Genomic DNA, 23,203 nt, shown 5'->3' with positions numbered 1-23,203 from the left:
ATGGGATGTACTTTTATCATTTATGCAAATGGAACGTCTTATGTGCAGACAAAATTTTATGCTTTCTTAAAAATATGGAATATATAATGATTAAATAACAAATATTTGCTCACGCTCTCTCTTGCTCTCGTTTTAGTAGTGTTTTATTTAAATATACTAATCTCTTGGCCTCCAATAAAAAAAATGGATAGCTAAGCTAAACAATCATAAATACGGATGTATTTATTTGGGCAAGTGAACGCACGTTCTAATTCTTGTTGTTGGTTTGGTTTATTTTACTTCGCTTTTCTGCCACATTTGGTTATCGCGAAAATGAGGATGAGTGACGATATAATGAAACTGATGAAGGGACCTCATATGAACAATCCAGGCCGGGATTCGTGACAAGCGTGCATTCTTGTTCTTATGTGTTGTACTCTGCCTGCAGTAAATAATGAGATAATTAGAAATGAAAAATGTATCCCAGAACTCAAAAAGCCAAATGATTATCATTGAAGAAAGTAGAAAAATGGTTTGTTTAAAGTTGTGTTTTGTTACCCATCGCTTTTTCTAGCTGTATAGATTTAATCGGAATAAGTAGCTAAGAGCTTGGAAAGTCGTGAGGGACAATCATAAACAGAGAATTCTAGGCTCCTGATTTCACAGTGCACTGCAGATGCACTGGGAGGAAATTATTTGTATTTTCTTCTCTCTTCCATCGCTTTACCTAATTTCTGCCATGACGATGAACGTTGATTAAATTAAACGGGTGAAGAGTGGTTGCAAAAAAACACTCATGCAAAGGCCAAGGCTAGAGCCCGGATCCTTCAGTAACGAGATCGTGAGATGGGGAAATTATGGAAATCAAGCAATGCAAAATTTTTGAAAAAACGTTAATCATATATAAAGATGGTATTTCAAAAATTCAATTGAAAATTACTACTCAGGAGGAATGCAGTTTGCTTTACCCACGTATCCGAATGGTTAGCGCCTTCTTCTCATGTTTGTTGTCGGCCGACCTCTGTGGGGGAGTGGAAGTGGTCCCGGATCTGTACCCGATGGAGGCATATAGTGGTTCGGATCCCACATTAAACTATAGGTCTAGTCCCGATTAGCCTTTCTGTGTATAAAGTGGACTTAAAACGTCAAATCAACCATCAAATCAACCAACCGTGGGGGATTGGTTACCACAGCGCGCTACAACACCAGGAGTTCCGGGTTCGAACCCCTACCTGGACATGGGTGTTCTTTGTGTTTGTCCCTTCATTAATTTTGTCGTATCGTCTTCGCGATTAACCAGGTATAAAAAGCGAATCAAATAAAATCATTCATTGATTGATTGTATGATTTGGTTTATTTTACTTCGCTTTCCGCCATATTTGGCTAATCGCGAAGACGATATGATAAAATTGATGAAGGACAAGGGACACACAAAGATCACCCATTGCCAAGCCGAGATTCAAACCCGGCATCTCTGGCTCAGTAGTCAAATCAAATCGTTTTTGATTTTCGAAAGTGGGTGGAAATTATGTGTACAATTTTTTGTAGTCATTCCTAACTTTGCAATTTTTCCTGTATTTGACGTTCTTCTTTTAGGAATACTGGGCCCTAAAAGGGAAGAGGGGATTATGACCCGTTGGACACGCCACTCATTGCTACCCCAAGTGTCGACGTCACCGCACGTCACTGGTATAACCTACTATATTATATTTTAATGAGTTTTTCTTTGTTTCCTCATTTCAAAGTTCGTAGGATGTAAATATCACAAACCATGCCACAAGATGAAAATATGGAAGGACGCACATAAAATGTCTGTGTTTAGTAATGCAAAGGGGGGGGGGAAACCACAATCCTGTCTACGACGCCAAAATATCTAGCTACGGCGCTGGCTTTATAGGTTTACTTTTACAACCCTCAGATAGAAAATTCTGGGAAAAAAGCCCTGCCCCGAATGTCCTTGAACCCCTCCCCCACCACATACAAAAAAATATTGTTTATTAGCACTTGGACTTTGCAAAATCTTATATTGTACAGTCACTGACATTTCTGGGTTGTAATAAACACATTGAAGTCAACGAGGTTATTACAATCCAGAAGTGTCCGTGACTACAATACTATATTACTATGACTATTAGTAGGGACATTGAATTTTCGCGATGCGCGAAATCGCGAAATGTGAAAATAAGATGCAATTTTGAACATTCTGCACGTAACTACACCCCCAATGATGAAATATGCATGAGTCTTATTCGCGAAATAACCGTGAAATATCATCAAATTAAGTAGAAAACACGCAAAAACCGGCAATCGAGGTTGTGCGCGCAAACTGTCGATTTGTAACGAAACGTTTGCCTAAAGTTTCCTACCACTTGCAGCTGAAGAACGTTTTATCTTTGATCACATCACATATGGCCTCTAAATACTAAGCCTTGTCTAGCAAGAAAAGTAAACTATCCTTGCCCCACCCAATCGCCGCAACTGGCAATTACAGTTGAAATCTAAGTACTTGTGTATGTGTACAGTATATAAAAATGAAGTAGTTTATCAATTTATAGCTCTTTTGTATGTTGTTTCCTCTCATGATGAAAAAGTGTGTGCCTCAGTTTTTATTTACCATAAATTTGTCTCCCTAACTATTAGGAAGCCGATTTTTGCTTATTTGCCTTCTTATTCCTTTGTAGTAAAACATCTTCAATATTTTAATTTCCTTTATGTTGTTTTGAGCCCGATAACGCATTTTGTAGTGCCTGTAAACACATGTTTTGATCTTTAGTGCCTATTTTGCATAATCGTGCCTATAATTGCTTCTTTTATGCTTGTTTCCGCTATCTTTCGCTACCAAGTTCTCTCCACAATTGTGCGAGTCTCTCTTCATCAGTTCCATCTAACGACCGTTCATCATCGTCTTCTCAATTAGCCAAAAGTAACAGAAAGGCGACGCAAAAACACATATTCGCGATTAGTCAGAAGTTTTGATTTTTTAATTAGATTTGCTTTATTTTACTTCGCTTTTTGTGCCACTTTTGGCTAATTTGCGAAGATGGGGATGAGTGATGATATGATGAAATTGATGAATGGACACTCACAAATATCCATGCCCAGGCCAGGATTCTAACCCGGGACCCCTAGCGTCGTAGCGCGATGTGCTAACCACTCCGCTACAGGGGCCGGCGATTAGTCAGAAGTAACAGAAAGCGAAGTTAAAGGAAGCAAATCAATCAATTGTAGGCGCGCGCCGTGAAACTGTATTGCGTGGTTGCATACACACAGGCCACAAAATTGTTTTTCTTTATTTAACGTCCAAACGAGGTTTAAAGAAGATAAGGCGTGGAATGCTTTTAATCTCTCTATTGATCTACTCGTCTATCTGTCAATGGGTATAAAAAATGTCAACAATCGGTATTATAGGGACATCCGTAACAAATCAGATAGTATATATATTTTTATAGTTATCTCGATTTAGCTATTTAGGAAACTGCGAATACTACAAAGATAACATTTTGTGTCATAGGCGCCGACTCCATAGGGCTTGGGGGGTGCTCGAGCCCCCACAATGTTAATAATGTTGGGGCAGAGCCCCTAAAATAATTTTGCTTAAGAGGATCTAATGTATTATTTTGCTTCTCTTTTAAAGTTTACTCTGTATTGTGCCACTTGAACTTAACTTTAAATACATATTTGAAATGTTCTAGACCATCAAATTTGGGGGGCTGAGACCGCTAAACCATCAACTTTGGGGGAAGGGGGCTATGACCGGAGACAGCAAAACACATGACTTATTACTATATACTAAGTATATAATTATGAGTATTGTTAACATTTTTACTAATAAGAGTCAGTGGCGTAGCATGGACATTTCGGGTGGCAACGCCAAGTCCGAAGGAAGGGTCGGCCCTTTCTTGCTTAATAATTTACTTATGGTATTAGTCGCCACTGGAATTGTTTATTTGCCTGAAGTCAGCTGGGTTTTCAATAAAATATCATCCACGCATGTTTTAGCTAGAAAATTAAATGCCTCACTATGCTACAAATGTTTTGAACTCTGGTGTTTTATACCTTTTTTTATACCTTTCTGCATGACGCAAGTCATTAAAAACCTACCTGAATCATAAGTGCCTCTGCACAACAGTAGACGTCATTGTTGTGGATGATCCAACTACTGATTGATTTGGTTTATTTTACTTCGCTTTTCTACCACTTTTGGTTAATTGCGAATATGAATATGAGTGATGATATTGATGAAGGGACACTGACAAAGAACACCCGTGCTCACGCCGGGATTCGAACCAGGGACCTCTGTCGTCTTGGCGCACTGTGCAAAGAACTCTGACACGAAGGTGGGTGGATGATTCAAATATCGTACACTCTACTGACGTAACAGTGCCGATTAGTAATCCAGACCACTGTTTATTACATCTTGAGAATGCTGATAAACATTTAAAAATAATTTTGTCCAGAGACAATTCGATGTTAAGAGTTTTCAAATGAATGGTAAACATTTCCATTGACACAATATTAAGCAGTTAGATAATAACGAAAAAATAATAACAATAAAAAAAATAATAGTTTTGCGGGTTAAGTGGTAGAGCAGCCACAGGCTGAATTTCTACCACGAGGACTTCACCAACTTATTTGAGAAAAACTGTGTTGATCTCTTAGTTTCTAATGCAGATCGCTGTTCGTGGGATAAATTATACAATGCAGTGGCCATTAAGAAGTGGTATATTTGAGATTGGTAAAGTTACGCCAGTCAATATTGCGTATTGTAGCATCACATAGCACGAGTTGCATGAGCGCGAAGAACCAGGTAGGAATTCTACCGCTGTCGTCTGCTTCAGAAGACAGGAAGGGTCACATGAACCAATCACGGTAGACCTCTGCTGCTCCGTCCGCTGGCGTATGAGAGAGCATTTACGCGCGTGCTGTAGACATCGAAGCTTTCCCTCCAGAAAGGCAGCAAGGAATATAGAGTCTTTTTCGCCGAACCTGCTCGGCATCCGGCCAGGAAAGGCATTGAAAAAAAGATGCTAGAACGAGTGTTGAGAGTGGAGCGTTGCAAGCAGATCGCGAAAAATAGCTATTATAATGCCATGAAGGTCAAACATATATCGAATTAGTCAAGTTTTACTTTATATTCACAGCATTTACGCATTTTTGAAATTTTAAATCTGGGAACGCCGGGCGTACGGGCGTAAAATAACGCTACGCCACTGATAAGAGTGTCAAAATAACGAGGTGATATGACAATTATACCAGTATGATTGTTGTTTAGTGAATTCTGAACAATTTGAGGTCGTAAACACGACTTTCAGGTAATATTCATATGTACGATATTTAGTTATCCTCGAAATCTCTTCCTCTAGTCCAAAGAATAAGGGGAAAATAATTCTAAAGTCTTTGAGTTTATTTCACACTGGCTTGCAGTAAAGTACACAATGAAAGCTTATGAAATGTCTGTATTGCGAAAGCGGGAACGGCTATGATCAAATGCATTATTGCTAAAGCAGGTCATGCTGTGTGTTTTATTATTGCAAAATTAAATAAAAAAAGTAAAATATTGTAGCAAGAACAAAAAAGTAAAACTATTTTCCTGCGATTTGTGTTCGAATATGTAAATAATTCAATAAAACGGTTAAATATTGTAAATATTCGTTTTTTTTTATGGGTACGTCAACACTAAGGTTATTTGCACCTGTCACATGTCCTTTCTTTACAAGTTTGTTGCGGACATTAACCCTCCTTAACCCGCGCGGCGGCACTCTGCCGCTTTTTCTAAAATTTTGAATTATTCTCCTTATCAGTGCAAGAATGGTCTGGAAAGCACTAGGAAACTTATCTACACTATTTCCAGGAAAGCATAGAGGCGTTCCAACCTTTTTTCTGGCGTTTTTTCAGTTGTTTGCATGCCTCAAAAGGTTTCCTATCTTAAATCATAGCACTCCAGCCATGAATTTGGCGGATATAAGAAAAATACAACGACGGTACGTTGTTCGGAATGCAAATTAATTGTATGCAGACACCATTGCAGTACCCATACGAAATGTCGGAGTTGTCAAAATGTACTGAAAAGTCACAATATTGGGTCCGTTTTGTTTTGAGTTTGTACATCTCTTTTCACGTATATCTTGTAAAACAAGAAGAAACATTGAGATTTGAAAATTTTAATATTTTGTAAGTATCTTCGAGTTGTATTTTACTCATTTGATTGCTTTTTCAGCTAGTCAGCAAGATTTTGACTGAGAATTTTGGAACAAATTGTTCCTTTCTAAGCCCATATAAGTTGTATGATTTCAATTCGTTTTAAAAAATATGTTGAACGTTCTTGAAAACTACGTTGAAAATTTTGTGAATGATGAGTTCATTTTTTAGTTCCTTTATTATATGGCAAAATTTTAATTACGCGTACTTTGAGAATAATATTTTGGTGCATTTACTTCAAGAGTCAAGCGTGTACTTCTGTGTCATTTCCTCTAATGTTTTTAGTTTATGTCGTTTTAGTTTTAGTTTTAGTTTAGCTAATAAAAATGTCCGAAATGGACTGTTTGTGTTCATATATATACGAGTATCGTCTGATTTCCAGTAAGCGCTAGGGTAATTCAACATCAATTTGCATCAATAGTTCATCTAAATAAAGTTGGTTTTGATAGGGCGGCACTGAGTGCCGCGCGCGGGACATTTGTGCTACTATGAGGGCGCGGATGACGGAGGGTTAAAACACACCCAATGCCCTCGTCGGGACTCGAACCCGAGACCTCCGGATCAAAGCTAGTTGAGTTGACCACCCAACACGCTTGGCTACCGAGGCGGGCATAAAACTGTTAGGTTGGGCTATTAATGTACATACATAGCCTACTTTTCAATAAAAATGTTAATTGCTAACTAAAAAACAAATGAGCAGACACAAAAGACATAAAGAGACTTTGAAACATTTTCTAAACGTTTCTCATGTTGCATTTCATTTGCATGAGGAATATAATAACTGCTTAAAAACTTCTATACGAAGACGCAATTTTTGTAAAAAAAGGGAGGGAGGGAGTCATTCATTCATTTATTTCAGTGATCAGAGCCCCCCCAATAATTTTGACAAGTCGGCGCCCCTGTTTCGTGTAATGAAGTCGGATTCAAATATCAATTAACTAAAATATTCATAACACTAGTCAGCAATTTTTAAAACAACTATGACCAATCAATAAACCCACTGGTATGTATATACCAGTGTTCTGATTAGAAGAGCGCGATTATTTTCGAAAAGGCTCTTGCCGTTCTGCATCTTCAGCTTGGGAGCGAGTTACAGCTTCTAAAGTCTCCAATCACCTGCCGCGGGTACTGGTAACTCGGTGATGTCATCTTATCCCAACCTAACGGCAGCGCTCTACATTGTTGGTAGGCTCACTGGCCAGACCCCTGTAGTCGGCTGGAGAAGCAAATCGCGGTTGCCTCACAATTATTCAATTATTTGGATCTGTGCAAGATCATGAGGTTTTTAGATATTCTTTCTTTCCGCTTAGGAAATGCGCCTGTGCAGACGGAATGCACGCTCCCTGATCATTGGCATCGTCATCACTGGGCTTCTTCTTGTCTATCTCCACACAACTTTTCCAGTACACGAACCAGCATTCTTGGAAGAGAGCCACAGGAACAATGAGTTATCCAATGAACAAACCAGGAAGCTAATAGTAAGTATTAGTTCAAGAACAAGGTTTGTGGCCGATCTCCGTGGCGGAGTGGTTACCACAGCGCACTGCAACGCCAGGGGTTTCAGGTTTGAATCCCTGCCTGGGTGTTATTTGTGAGTGTGTCTTCATCAATTTCTTCACATCATCGTTCATCCTCATCTTCGTGATTAGCCAAAAGTAGCAGAAAAACGAAGTAAAATAAACCAAACCAATCAACTAGATTTATGATCTGAAATCAGTGACGTGCTTGCACCTATAACCACTTACTGTAGACTACTTTCTGAAACTCAAAACTGTAACTCAGTTACTTTTTCGGGTATGGAGTAACAAAATTAATAGTTGCTTTCTGTAAGTTTTAACAGTAATGAATAAAATTATGGTTTGCTAACAAAATATTATTTAATAAAATTCATATTTATATTTGTTCCAAGCAAGTGTTTGACATCAAATACTTTCTTTTAAGTACAATGGTTTGATTTGAATTTTCTTACCTCTATATTTTCATATTTAAAAATGTATATTATCATAATTTAATGAAAATTAGTGTTACTATTAGATCACCATCAGTAAAGAAGAGAAGAACCTGCTTGCAGTTCATACATGGAATATGTTTTATGAGAGTAACTGTGAAAATAACTTAGTTGCTTTTGAAAGTAATGGTAGCCATGACCAAGTTGCATTTCAAATGGAGTAACTCTAGCTCGGTTATTTTTTAAAAGTAACTTTCCAAAATTGCCAATTGTGAATATACACTACGAAACCAAAAAATCCATAATGATTTTAAAAGTTCTGATACAAGAGTATGTTTTGTAAACTATTGAACATTATTATTTCTTCCAGGATGAAGCTGAGGCTTCAAATGCCCAAAGACTGCACCACATTCAAGAAGTGTGCCGGAAATACAACCTCGGCCTGTTCAAACATTCAGCAGATGCATCACCCTTTAAGCACCCACCCACACCACAATACAGTGTTTTCTACATAGACCAGTAAGTGGTAATCTGTGCCTACACATGAGAATTGGTACTGTAATCAGTGTTGAAGTGGGGGAATGTGGGGATGCTATTCCTCCCACCCCATTATTAAAAAAAAATGAAAGGCATCCTCCAGCCTACTTCATTGTCTCCATGTTGAATCATACAAGCATCCCACCCACCAAACCCAAATTCAACCAGGAATTTTCACTTCGAGCATTCAATGTAATTTTCTAAATGTTGTGGGATCCATAGAAAATTTTTGCAATTGTGTATGCTAACACATCATCACATGCTAATGTTAGCACATATGTGACAAATGAACCTTACTAACCATATCTTAAACCAATGGCAATGGTGGATGCATGGACGTCCGCAGGATTTTTTCCAGGGAGGGGCAAGGAAGGTATTTTTTTCCGGGAGGGGGGACAAACAAGGCACATTTTCTCCAAAAATAGTACTGTTCCCTAAAAAAACATTGCTTAAATTTGAATTTATGGTGATCATGCAATAATTAACACATATTATTGTGGCTAAAATGAAATTATGTGTGTGAAATACACAATTTTTGGTTGACTTTCATTTTTCAGGGGGGCCACAACCCCCTTGCCCCACCTTCCGGATGCCCATGGGTGGATGTAAAGGACCCTCTCAAATGGTTCGTTTCATACCAGCCATTTTTAATGACAAACTGTTCTAATAATTTTTAAGTTTGTCACATTTGAAAGATGTGATATTTTCAAATCACATTGTTTAAAAATGTGACAAAAGTTTACGTAAAGAGATGAGACTTTCACATACAGAATACAAAATTCCCTCCACAAAAATTAGATGAAACATCACTAACACAGTAATTGAAGAAATCATTCATTAAGGATTGTTAAATATATCTCTAAGTTTTTCCATTGATATTCTCATTGCATTTTTATTAATGGTGACCAAAGTAGCACCATATCCAGTAATATAAGTTGTCAAAGATGTAGGGAGAGTTGATCTCAATATTCATTTTCCATTTCTTTCCTCAGGAAACACAAATTATCTTACTGCCCCATCTACAAATCAGGATCTACTACATGGCTGTACCATTTCTGCATCCTCGGTGGGCAGACCGAAGAGTTTCTTCGAAATACGAAAAAACAGCTTAGTGAAGTAGCTAGAAAAATGTACCCATCTCCTGATAATGCAGAAGCAGAACAGGTATTTAAAAAACCTACTTTTCATTGTTGTTATTTTTGCATTGAGTTCCGTGTCTTGAAATTTCATTGTTTTTTTCATTATCCTAGATTGAACAGAGCACAATCTTATAAAACTTTCTCATATGTAACATTTGCTCACATTTTTAACTTTTTACATTTTGGTGCCTTGCAAAATTGCAAAATCGAGGTTTCACTGTGAACTTATTTTGCATGATTAGTAAAGCTGAAAAGTACACAAAAAAATGGAGCAGTTTCAAAGTTAATGAACATTTATTTCTCACCTTACACAGGCACAACATACTCTATCAGTGGCGGCAACTGTCCAAGTTTGTCATACGCTACCAACAGTTAGGTTCTCATGCTTACTGCAGGACCACGGGGCCACTTTTAAAGATGGTGTTGCAGCAAGATAAAGGCTTTCTAGATAAGTGCTCAGATCTGTGATTACAGTGCAGCATGAATTTCGTGCACGGTTTAAAAGACGCATCACAAGAATAACATAACCAGCTGGAACCAACTGTTTGAGAAAACTGGATGATTGTGTAAAGGCAAAAGTCCTGGTTGGGCCTTGTGTGTCTGATGACAACATTGATAGAGTGCATGAGATGTTTCAGTGAAGTCCTTGCAAGTCTGTGGCTAGAGTAAGCAGGGAATTAAGCATGCCAAAAATGATGGTGTGGACGGTGTTGCTTAAGTGGCTATGTCTTAAAGATGCGATTGATGCAGCTTGTTACACCAACATACAAAGTGAAAAGGCATTAATTTTGTGAGGAGATGGAGTTGAAAATGGAGGAAGATGCTTTCGTAGGACTGATCTTCTCCGATGAAGCTACATTCCACATCAGTGGCAAGGTGAAAAAGACACAATGTCCGCATCAAGGAACCAAGCAACTACATGCACAGGTAGAGTACCAGCATGACTCTCCAAAAGTCGACATTTTCTGTGCGGTCCTCCGCGAGAAAGTGCATGGCCCATTTTTCTTTACTGAAGGAACGGTGACTGGTTGTTACACAAAGTGAATACCAATCACGATGATTACATTCTACATCTGGACGGTGCAGGAATATTCGAGTGTTTCTCAATAGTGTTCTTCCGCAGCACTCAATTGGACATGCTACAAATGGAGACAACAACACTGTTTGCCGGACCTTACACTATGCAATTTCTTTCTTTTGGGGGTTTGTTAAAAACAGCATGTATATACCCTACTGTCCATGTCCATCTATGAACTTCATGATCGGATAATGTATGCATTGCAAGCCATTACAGAGGGGATGCTACACCGAGTCTGGGATGAGTTTGATTACCATGTGGATATGTGTCGTGTGACCAAGTGTGCATGCATTGAAGGATTGTAATTAACGAATGAGAAACTTGAACAGTTGCTGCCGCTGACAATGTATGTTGTGCCCGTGTAAGGTGAGGAATTAATTTTCTATTAACTTTTGAAACTGCTCAATTCTTTTGTGTATGCCCTGCATGTTACATTGTTACATTAGGTGTGGATCTCGGAAGCAGGGGGAGGGCAGGTGGATCATTATCCGTATTGTATTACACAAAAGAATGTAATATTTCTCATATTAGCTAAGGAATTATCTAGCACAAGTCAACATTGCCCTTAGAAAATTAAAAGGAAAGATCAATAGTGGTCCACTTGGGCCAAAACAAAATTTTGGGAGGTGGTTGTAATAACATGAGATAACTTTGGACACAGTTAAGGAGAACAATCATGATCTTATTTTTATCATATTATGAAAGATTTTCTTGGAATTTAGTTTGTGAATGTAGAATGTGTCCAACCCTGAAGGACCAAAAATGAACGATGAATCCAGTCCGTAGAGGACCAAAAATGAATGCGGAACCTGGCCCGTTGATGACCAAAAATATACGATGATCCGGACCGGCAGGATCTAAATATAAGCGTATTTGTAGGTTAACACTTACATCCCTCTGGAATGGATTATTTCACTATAGAGCTAAGTTCACTGCGATCTTCTTGGAAGTGTAAAGAAAATACAGGCACGTATTTTAATATATACACACAACACGTAATTACACTTCCCTGCACTCCTGCTTAGGGACACTGTTTACACGAGGTTTGCAGCTGGTGTTACAATAACACGACAGTAGTTCTTGAATGAATGCTATCGAGCACTGTAATGTTGTTGTGATGATCAATTGTTGTTGTGATGATCAATTAGATATCACTGCACTTCACTGAAATGCCACAAATGAAACATAGCCACGTTAGGCTTACGGTATCCATAATTGTTCGCGACTGTTTTCAGCTGTTGCCCGAGTGGCTTCTCCACGAACACTGAAACTGCAAAGTGCAAAGACGTGGCGGTAACGAGACACCGCACTCAGAATGAATTAACCATTGCGAGTGCAGGTTTCTTAAAGCATTTGATATACACAAATAAACAATTGAAGTTATACAGAAACAAATGAATAGCAAAATGAGCAACAGAGAGGTTCTGTTATATGCGAATATATAAAGAAAGAATAATCATGGTTGGTTTTTTAGAGATAAATCTCCAACATACTCCCCCCCCCGTTGGAATGTTCACATCCAACTTAACACTAGGGGATACTTTAAATCATAGATCTTCTTGCTCCCAGTGTGGTAAAGGCACAATGTTACTTAACGCTCTTTTGTAGTCTGTCCCTAGTATGCACTGTGGCTACGTGCACTAGGTTGTCCTTTCCTGAAAACACTTCTTGGATGATGCCAACTCTCCACGAGAGTTGTGGAAGATTGTCGTCCTTCAATAGCACTAGTGTGACAGGCTTCAGATTGGATTGAACAGTTGTCCACTTCTGCCACTGCTGCAGACTGTGTAGGTAGTCCTGAGACAATTTGCTCCATACCTGCTGCTAGAACTGCTGAATACGTTGCCATCTGGACAACCTGTTGGCAGCCAGATCTGAAATGTTTGGTTCGAGAAATGATGTGTGTGTGTGTGGGGGGGGGGGGGGGGGGGGCAGTAAGAAAATGACCACGGACAATGTAAGTGGATTCATCAAGAGAATCAGGGAGTGTGGAAAGAGGACGGGAGTTGAGGCAGGCCTCTATTTGACATAGCAGAGTCACTAGCTCTTCGTATGTTAGCACAGCATTTCCTGCTACACTGCAAAGATGTTATTTCATTGACTTAACTGCACTTTCAAAAATCCCTCTTCTGCTGCAAATCTGTTGAATTCTTGTGATTGAAAGAGTTTACGCAATTCTTGCAGTTCATTTTTAGCACCATGGAAGGTTGTTGCATTGTCACTAAAAATGCTTGCACACTTTCATCTTCTCGCCATGAAGTGTAGTAGAGCTGCGATGAAGGCTTATGATGTTAAATCCGAGACAATCTCAAGATGAATTGCCCTTGTGAAGACAAGTAAAACTGCAATGTAGCATTTTCTTGTTGATCTTCTTCTTGCGGATCCAATCTTAATGTGGTATGGTCCTGCATAATCATGCCTACGTGATAGAATGCCTTGCTGGGTCTTACTCTACTGGAAGGTAACTGCCCCATCAGTTGTTGGGCAACTGAAACATTCAAACGAAAACATACAGCACATTCAGTTTAGCCTGAGCTCTGGCATGCACAAAGCAGGAAAGGTTTGTCATCTGCAGAGGACGTCACGTGACTCAAAGGAGCAGTGTTGCAATTCGCGGAAGTTACAATTCTACCAGACATGAAACTCAAAAGGCTATATGCTGTCTCATTAAAAAAGAAAAAAAAATACTTACGAATCATAAGTAGGACTCTCTCCTTCATGATCATGAAATTCGTCAATTGTTCTATGAATAACACACTTGTCAAATTCATCCACATCACTTTAAATTTCCTTCTTCTGCGTGGTTTGCTAGGTGTTACTAATCTCTTCCCAGTTACTTCGTTGCGATCATTTTCGTTTTAGATGCATTTCGAAGTACTTAATGAAACGTCAGTAGCAGCGGAAACATGCTTGTGCACTTGTTTAGCATTCAACGCAAAAGCACTGTCAGCTTCTTTCTTCATAAACTTATGCACGTTGAGATAATTTCTCTACTCTGACTGTGAATCACTTTGCATTCTCCAATATTTTTTCCAGTTTTCACCCCTGCAACACAGGTCAAAAATTACCTTATAGCAATAATAGGATCTGCCCCCCCCCCCCCCCCGGAGAGGAAGAGGGGGAGGGATTGCCTCTTTCGCCGAGGAAGCAATGGGGGTTTCACTGACAAAAATAATCCTCTGTCATTCTTTTCCTTGGATTATCACCTTCTCAAACTGTCACTTTAAAAAAAGAAACTAAATGCAAGTACCGAACACCCCTAGCAATAAGCTCTGAAGTCAGATTATGGATGTAGGTAATTGTTAAGGTGGTTAGCAACTCTGCTCTCAGTGGAACTCTCGCATCATCGTGCTGACAGTAGGCTTCTGTGCAGCTGAAGGTCAGAGCTCAAGCTAAACCGAATGGCCTGTACGTTGCATTGGTGAATGATCTGCTTGACCACTTGACGTATGCGAGGTATCCAGTATTGCTCACAAAGTGATGATATGAGAAGCTTGTGTTCTGATGCTATCAGACTTTTCGTGAAATGACTCTTCGGATGAAGAATAATTTGATATTTGCTTTGAAATTCCAGTTCACTGTTTTCCAATCTTCCTCCGACACAAATGACTTGTCCATTGTGAAGAAATGGATGAAGGTTCTTTAAAATGCTTTTGTTGCATGCTTGCTGCTTGTCAGTCAAATCTTTGATATCTTGATAGAAAAATGCACATTGTATTATTTTGATACAGGGAAATGTTGCATCTTGAATTTCAAAAGTGATAAGATCTTGAGTCCTTTTATTACTTGAATTTCTGCAATTGTTGATGAATCTCTTGTAAAGTGCCACTACTCTGAGTAGCCAAGATAAACTGGAAAATCTGATTATGATTTCTTCTGTAGCTGTCAAATGAGTGACCAATGTGGTAGCTGATACCTTACGCTGCTCTGGAATAGTGTTGTCGTCTGGACTGAATGTTAAACTGGAGGATGGCCACTGTGCCTCGTTTTCTTGAAGTCAGCTGGGTACATGCCACCAAATTTCAAGTGATGTGATTGATTGCTTTAGCATTGATTCCTCTTGATATCAGAATCTGCAGGGTTGTCCTTCGATGAAATATGTTTCCAATCACTGACTTGTGAGAGTTCCTGTACTATTGCCATTCAGTTGGCAACAAAAGGTTTCCATTTACTGGCTGGTGAGGCCAGCCAAGCTAGGACGATTTTGAAATTGGTCCATAGGTGAATGCTGTCTATGCTTAGATGCAGTGTGGGCAATGCTTTACATACTAGTTTGACTAGTAGAACTGCCGCACATAGTTCCAAACGTGGAAGACTGATTCTCTTCACTGGAGCCACTTGTGACTTTGAACATATAAGTTCACACTTATATGACCTTCTGAATCAATTGACCTTACAAACAGAACACTGCCGTAGTTTCTTTCTGATGCATCAGAGAAACCGTGAATTTGAACGGTGCGTATGTCTCCTGGAGCCAAAACAAATCTTGGAATTTGTACTTCATTAATATATGCGAGTTGCGAATGAAGATGATGTCATGTTTTCTGCAAATCTTCAGGAAGTGGATCATCCCATCCTAGATTGTGGAGCCATTACTGCAGCAAGAATGACTTGTATGTGATTACAACTGGTGATATGAGTCCGATTGGATTGAACACTTGTGCGATTATGCTGGCAACTTGGAGCTTTGTGAACATTTTTCAACGAGCCTATATCCACTGATGTGGCGACTTTACTGTCCATAATAAACTTGCCTGTGGATGGGGGCCATGAAATGCCTAGCATCTTCGTGCCTTCTGTGTTGAATTGCACCAGATCTTTTACTGCCTTCAATTCTTCTGGAATTGATTCTAACTCCACTTTGCTATTGGAGCACCATTTGCGCAAATTGAATCCTCCCTTCTGGAGCAATTCGGTGAGACTTTCACAAGTTGCACCTTCAATGCAATAATTTCCTCCCATAAAATCGTCGACGTAGAAATCATGTGTCAAGACATGAGCCGCTTCTGTGAAATTTGATGATTGATCCTCTGCCAACTATTTGAGGCACCTTGTAGCTAGGAATGAACTTGAAGTTAATCCGTACGTGACGGTGTTCAAACTGTAAATATGGATCGGTTCGTCACGTGATGCTCTCCATAAAATGCATTGGAGTTTTCTGTCTTCAGAATGCATGTTTACTTGTCTGTACATTTTACCCGTGGCTGCTGACAATGCTACCTTGTGAGTGTGAAATCTGAGCAAGATCGAAAACAATTCATCTTGTATCATGGGACCAGTCATCTGAATATTGTTCAATGATTCTCTTCAAATTGTAGGCAAGCTCACATCAAAAACCACTCTCAAATGCGAAGTACTGCTTGATTCTTAATCACACAGTGATGATTAAAATAGTATCTTGTCTCCTTGTCTCTGGATAGATCTTCCAATTGGTTTCATGTGTTTGAGTTCTTCATACTTTACCATGAAGTCTGTGCACTCTATTTTCAAATCTATATCGCGATCAAGTCTTCTTTCTAACTGATCAAATCTTGAAATAGCAAGGGCAACTTGACTGTGAAACGACCTTCTCTATCACGAGATGTAGTTTCCTGAAAGTGCTTTTCACAAGCGATTTCTTCTGGCAAAGGCAACTTGTCAGAGTTCCACCAACTGCCAGAAACGTAATTGGAAGTTCACTGTATTTTCTGTACGAACAAAAAAATGACTTTGAAGGTCCGTTGGGAGATGGTGCATTAGGAATCCTTCCTGCAACGATCCACCCAAATTCTGTATTTTGCAACACTGGACAGTTTCCTGTGCTCAAAAGCTTCTCGGGTTTGATGACTGTGTAAAACACATCCGCAGCCAAAAGAAGATCAATGTTGCCTGGCGTGTGGAAACTATGATCTGCTAAAATGTCATTCGGAATTCCCCATGTGGAAGTCTCAATGTTTGGCACAATGGACCAGGATATGTTCATGGTAAATCAACTTATGCTGGATTTAATCTGAGTCTCCACAGCATGAAAAGCTTGCACTGTAGCTTCATTTCTCCCTTGGATAGGTATTCAGCATTTTTGTTTCTTTATTTGTAGCTGCTGGGCTAGATGCTCGGTCATAATATTACTTTGTGAGGCCCCATCCAAAAGTGCATGACATGGAAGCCAATTGCTGTATGCGTTCTTTATTCTTATAACTACTGTGGCAAGGATAATTTGAGAAGTTTATCTTTTCTTGAATGAACAGTATGCTGCTTTAGTCTGGACATCATTATCCTGAAAACGAGTATCATCGCCTACTGCCCATTTGCTTGCGGGTTGACTGTGCTGCTTCTGCGTTTGGCATTCTCCACTGTCCTTATCTTCATGATGAAGGGTGTTGTGTTTGGCATCACAGCATTTCCACGATCCTTTCTTGCATTGAGAAGATTGGTGATTTGATTGCAGAAGACAATTAAAACAGATCTTGTTTTCTCGAAGAAACTTGTACTTCTGAGCTGTTGTAGCTGCTTTAAAAGAAACGCAAGCAAAAAGTGGATGCTTATTATTAATACCTCTATCTCTACAGTACTGACATGAAGGAGATACAGTAGAAATATAAGATCTTGAAGGAGAAGGATGTGTAGGTTTGTGACCTTGTTGTTTGTTGTTGCCACTAAACTGTCTGAATGCTGATTTTTCATTGCAAATTGGTTTGAATTTCTCTAAAGCTTTGGTTCTATGCTCTAGAAATTGAAACAAATTGTCAAGAGTTGTGAATTCAGAATTATTTATTTCTAACTCAAACGCTTTTCACGTAGTGGCATCAAGCTGAGAAGTAAGATGCTGAACTAACACTATATTTGATAGTGAGCTATCTCCTGCTATTAATTTCAAAGCTGAGATGGAACTGATAGCCATGTTTGTGAATGTTCGTAACTCTTCTGCATTCTCTTTCACTACTGGTTTTATATGCAAAATATCATTGACATATGAAGCGGCGACGAGACGTTTTTTATCAAATCGCTCTTGAAGCTGTTTCAACGCAACAGCGTAGTTGGATGCTGTAATTGGTATACTTTGAATGATTTGCAATGCCTCACTTTAAAGCAACGTGCAAGTACTGATATTTCTGAATGTCCGATATTTCAGGATTGTCATGTATAAGTTAGGAAAAAGTGTCCTTGAATGGCACCCATTCTGTATAGTTCCCACTGAAATGCGGAAGCTCTATTAATGGCAATTTAACTTGAGACTTGCACGAAGCCCTGTGTTCACTTGCTCTTCCTCAGTCAATGCTAACATTTGAAACTTAAGATCGAAATACATGAGTTCGATTGTCTCTCGAACCGCCGTGTGTTCATCATCTGTGCCCTCAAATTCAATACTGAATTTGTTCTAGCTTGGGCCACAATGTGTTCAGTTGCTCTAGCCGAACATTAATTTGCTGAATGTTCGATGCTTCGGGGTCAATATTGCTAACATATGATTGTAATCTTGTTATTTGCCCTCTGTAGGCAGCACATTGCCTGAGAAGATGTGTTAAGTCTGCCATGCCTCAAGGTGGGAAAGAGTAATTGTTTTGAAAAGAAAGGAGAGAATGAGGTAGTATGAATCAAACAATGTACGTACTTACCGATTTGGCATTATCTGGGCATCTGTAGCATTTGTTAGGCTGCAGCAATACTGGTCGCCATCGATTCTGTGCTGATCAATGCTCAAACAGCTGATCCTTTGTTGCTACAGTGATGGTTTGTCCATACTTCTATGCAACTCGAAAATATGCATTCTTCAACAATCAACAATTCCTTTCTGTACACTAAATTCTTACTTTTCATAACGAAATAATAAGAAAAGTCTTCCTTTGCAGGAAACGAAAAACAATGCTAGTCCAAAAATAACTCAACGCATCAACAATAATGGATGATACTTTTCGCCTGACGAATGTTCCTTGCGTTGCTTGAGATTTCTGGAATGTGAAATGAGCAAATGTCACTGACAAAACACTAACACCGTGCGTTCGGTGTTTCCACAAGTATGATGACCTTGAGCACGACAATGCAGCCACGAGGAGATTTCCCACGTTTGTAACTAATTACGTAATGGCTTCAATAAATGTAATAACTGTACTTCAAAATAATGTTTCCACACACAGCACAATGTCACTAATATCACTGAATGGTGGTGCACCTTATGTTCAATACAAAGGAGATCACGGAGGACTAAAAATGAATGTAGAATATATCCGGCCCTGAAGGACCAAAAATTAACAATTAATCTGGTCCGTAGAGGACCAAAAATGAATGCGGAACCTGGCCCGTTGATGACCAAAAATATACGATGATCCGGACCGGTAGGATCTAAATATAAGCATATTTGTAGGTTAACACTTGCATCCCTCTGGAATGGATTATATCACTATAGAGCTAAGTTCACCACAATCTTCTTGGGAATTGTAAAGAAAATACAGGCACGTATTTTAATATATACACACAACACGTAATTACACTTTCCTGCACTCCTGCCTGGGGAAACTGTTTACACGAGGTTTGCAGCTGGTGTTACAATAACACGCCACTAGTTCTTGAATGAATGCTATCGAGCACTGTAATGTTGTTGTGATGATCAATTAGATATCACTGTACTTCACTGAAATGCCACAAATGAAACATAGCCACGTTAGGCTTACGGTATCCATAATTGTCCGCGACTGTTTTCGGCTGTTGCCCAAGTGGCTTCTCCACGAACACTGAAACTGCAGAGTGCAAGGATATGGTGGTAACAAGACACCGCAATCAGAATGAATTAACCAATGCGAGTGCAGGTTTCTTAAAGCATTTGATTTATGCAAATAAACAATTGAAGTTATACTGAAACAAGTGAATAGCGAAATGAGCAACCGAAAGGTTCTGTTATATGCGAATATAAAAATATATAAAGAAAGAATAATCGTGGTTAGTTCTTTAGAGATAAATCTTCAACAGTTTGCTTTAAGCATACAATTGTGAAAAAGAAAAAAATATTAATGTAAACTCCTCACTATAGTGGAATCACAAGCAAATCAAGCTGCTCAGACCCATGACTCCTGTGCACCATACTCCCGCGAGGAGGGGACGCGGAGAGTGGACTATGCTTCCTTATGGCCCGAGCTGAACGGAAGGGAAAGCTGCACGGGGACTTTTCGTTCAAGGTTTTTTCCTTGTGGTCGCTCTATAGTGAATTCTTGTCCCTTTCTCGCATCCTGGCATATCCCATGGCATTTCTCAAGGATAGAATCGGTCCTGTTTTCATAGCATAACCAATCAGAAGCGACATCTAGGTCATGAGTGTAGATGTAATGGAGGCCGAGTGAGATGTAAACAAAGTATAACCTTACATTTTTCAAAGCCAATAACTATTCAACAGAAAGGAATAACGTTTCATATGAAAAGGTTTTAGGTACAAAGCAATGGCACTGCTTAAAAACATACTTTATAATGTACACAGTACACATATGGAAGAATATATTAGTTGTTTCATTTATAAACATTGTGCACTCACAACAAATGATGTATCTCGACGTGCCATTCCTGCTGTATAAATTATACCTTGTAATCGTGAAGCTAACCTAAATGTTACATGAAATGCTTCTGTGTAAAATACTAGGTCATTCAAATATGATCGGGACTGATTTCTTTTCAAACAACCTGACATGCACAGCATTTGTGCGTCCTTGGGAAAATAGCCACAACCCCCACTCTCCCTCCCATGCAGGTTAGAACCTGCTCAGTCATGTCTGAGTGCTGCTAGAGTGAGGAGCGATCAGAAGGTGCCACGGAGTGTGGAACAACGCATTGTGATCAAATTTCTCGGAGAAAACGTCCAGCCATGTGAAATTTTGCAGAGACTCAAACAACAGTATGGGGAAGTGTGTCTCTCACGAACCCGTGTGTTTGAGTGGTGTAAGTACTTCAGAGAGGAAAAAGAGCGCATGGAGAATGAACTGCATGATCGTCGGCCGAGAACATCCATCACCCAGACCCAAGAAAGTGTAGAGGTCCCGTTCGGTAGGAAAAGTGATGGCAACGTTTTTTTGGGACTGGCAGGGGGTTATCCATGTAGACTTTCTTACAGATGCCAGAACAGTAACTGTAGCTTATTACTCAGAACTCCTGACAACACAAGTGAAGGAAAAGATCCGATCCAAGCGGAAGAGATGTGGAAAGCAGGTAGCCTTCCTTCAAGACAATGCACTGCCTCATACAGCCAAAAAAACTATGGCAACCCTCAGCAAATTAAAATGGGACCTTCTTCCACACCTGCCATACAGTCCTGATTTGGCCCAAAGTGATTTCTACCTGTTTGTAAGGCTTAAATCAGACTTGGAAAGCATGCGGTTTGCGGAAAACGACGCCGTCATCGGCAGTGTTCGGGAGTGGATACGCAGCCGACCAAAACACTTTTATGAAAAGGGCATTAAGATGCTTTCAGAACGTTGGAACAAATGTATGGACTCTGGAGGGGAGTACTTTGAAGGGTGACATGTGCAAATAAGTATTTGACAATAAAGTATTTCAATCCTGGTCATATTTGAATGACCTAGTACTTTCCACTATAAGATATTTGAAAGCATTTACGTAGCATTTATGCTAGTAAAAATGTTAAAGGAAATGCTTACATCTAAAGAGGGCCTTAAAAACCTCTACAATTCATCGAATGATCCCCCATTAGCATGGTCCAAAATTCCAAAAGGTGAGAATTTAGCAAGTCATCCTCCAGTTGAGTGCCAATGGACCTAAATACACTCCACACAAAGTTTGGGACCAATGTGACATTTTCCAGCCTTGCTCCATGTGATTTTATTCGTTCCACAAGGATTGCACACCTAGAATGTACACATCCCCACTGAACGTTTTATTTTCTGGTTTCCAGTTTGAAAAATATAGATCATGTAAACTCCAGCAAAAAATTGAATCACTTAACCTGACGATTTTGTCTTTTTCCAGGCATTCTTGAATACACTGAAGTTCATGATTGTAAGACATCCATTCGAACGCTTGTTGTCAGCATACAGAGATAAACTTGAGAACATCAACATTGGACTAGAACATGGAGTGGAACATTTCTACACGAAATATGGCAAAAAAATAGTCCAGAAATATAGGAAGAGTAACATAACTAACAGAGAAAGCCACTACATGCAAGAACCAGGACTACCACCACCGAAGGGTATTGAACCAACATTCCCCGAATTCGTCACTTACCTATTGAACACCGATATTGTTCTTTATTCAGACGATCACTGGATTCCATATTACTTGTTTTGTACACCGTGTTTGCTTAATTACGATGTTGTTGCTAAAGTTGAAACTCTTCACAGGGACCAAGTGTATATTATCTGGTTGGCTGGTTTGCAGGAAACGATCAAACCTCGTTGGCAACATCTGACAAAAGGGAGAAAGACTCATGATGTTGCCGAAAGATATTTCTCACAACTTACAAAGGAACAGGTACATAAACTTTACAAGAAATATCGCTTAGATTTTGAACTGTTTGACTACAGTCCGGATGAGTATATACAATACGCCAAGGCATAAAATAACATGTTTGGTGATAATGAAGATATGCACTGTGATAAAATCTGGAGTAATAATTTAATGAAGAAAGGAATATTGACTTTTGCAGATATGTGAATTATTAGATTTGATTCTCTCACTTTAACTTAAACAACAAAAAAAAACTCCACTGGGGAACAACACTATTATTAGACAATATCCCCATCTACAATATCTGGCATATTGTAATTGTATTCTTATTTATGTCACTTTTCTGGTACATGGGAATCACTACCTCCATGTATTGCGAAACTCAAAGTATTTTTGAGCCTTACTTCCAAACTCTATACAGCTCTTATGAGCAGGAGATACTAGTAACTTAAAAATTAAAATTGTTATTATATAACATTATTAGTTTCCCAGGAAATTTAAAGGAGAAAAAAAAATATTTCATTACTCATCATATTGATGGGAGTATATTATGTTTAAAAATAGTAATTTTACCCCCACACCCCCATACGCCTTCATAGCGTCGTGCTAAGCACAGAGGAGCACTTTACCTTTACCTTTAATTTTCATCAGACTAGAAAAAGCAAGAATCTTGAAAATGTATTCATAAATCTGCAAAAGTTACCAACTTTTATGCGGGTTAATGTTATGCACTTTCTGTACGTTCATTGTTTATACGAGTAGTATAAGGAACATGTAATAATTGAACAAACTAGTTTGTAATATAAATTAAGAAATATACTATTTAAAATATAGTTTGAGTGCTAATATATGTGAAGATTCCATAAAAATCCCTAATATTTGCAAACATAATCAAGGAGG

General features: G+C 39.0%; 1 protein-coding gene across 2 annotated transcripts in view; it reads left to right on the top strand.

Annotated features, from left to right (window-relative positions):
- The window catches only part of LOC145988352 (carbohydrate sulfotransferase 11-like), a 29,735-nt gene extending 6,862 nt beyond the window's left edge, over positions 1-22,873 (top strand). For both annotated transcript variants that reach the window (XM_083123227.1, XM_083123226.1), the window contains exons 2-5: positions 7,488-7,655; positions 8,496-8,644; positions 9,655-9,826; positions 21,824-22,873. In XM_083123227.1, the coding sequence (XP_082979353.1) occupies positions 7,491-7,655; positions 8,496-8,644; positions 9,655-9,826; positions 21,824-22,414 (1,077 nt within the window). In that variant the 5' untranslated portion in view covers positions 7,488-7,490 and the 3' untranslated portion in view covers positions 22,415-22,873. The remainder of the gene's footprint in view (positions 1-7,487; positions 7,656-8,495; positions 8,645-9,654; positions 9,827-21,823) is intronic.
- Positions 22,874-23,203: the final 330 nt, after the last annotated feature.

This window comes from Lepisma saccharinum, chromosome 5 (assembly GCF_977018435.1).
Source record: "Lepisma saccharinum chromosome 5, izLepSacc3.1, whole genome shotgun sequence".
Classification (NCBI taxonomy): domain Eukaryota; kingdom Metazoa; phylum Arthropoda; class Insecta; order Zygentoma; family Lepismatidae; genus Lepisma; species Lepisma saccharinum.
This window is presented reverse-complemented; position numbering and strand designations above follow the sequence as displayed.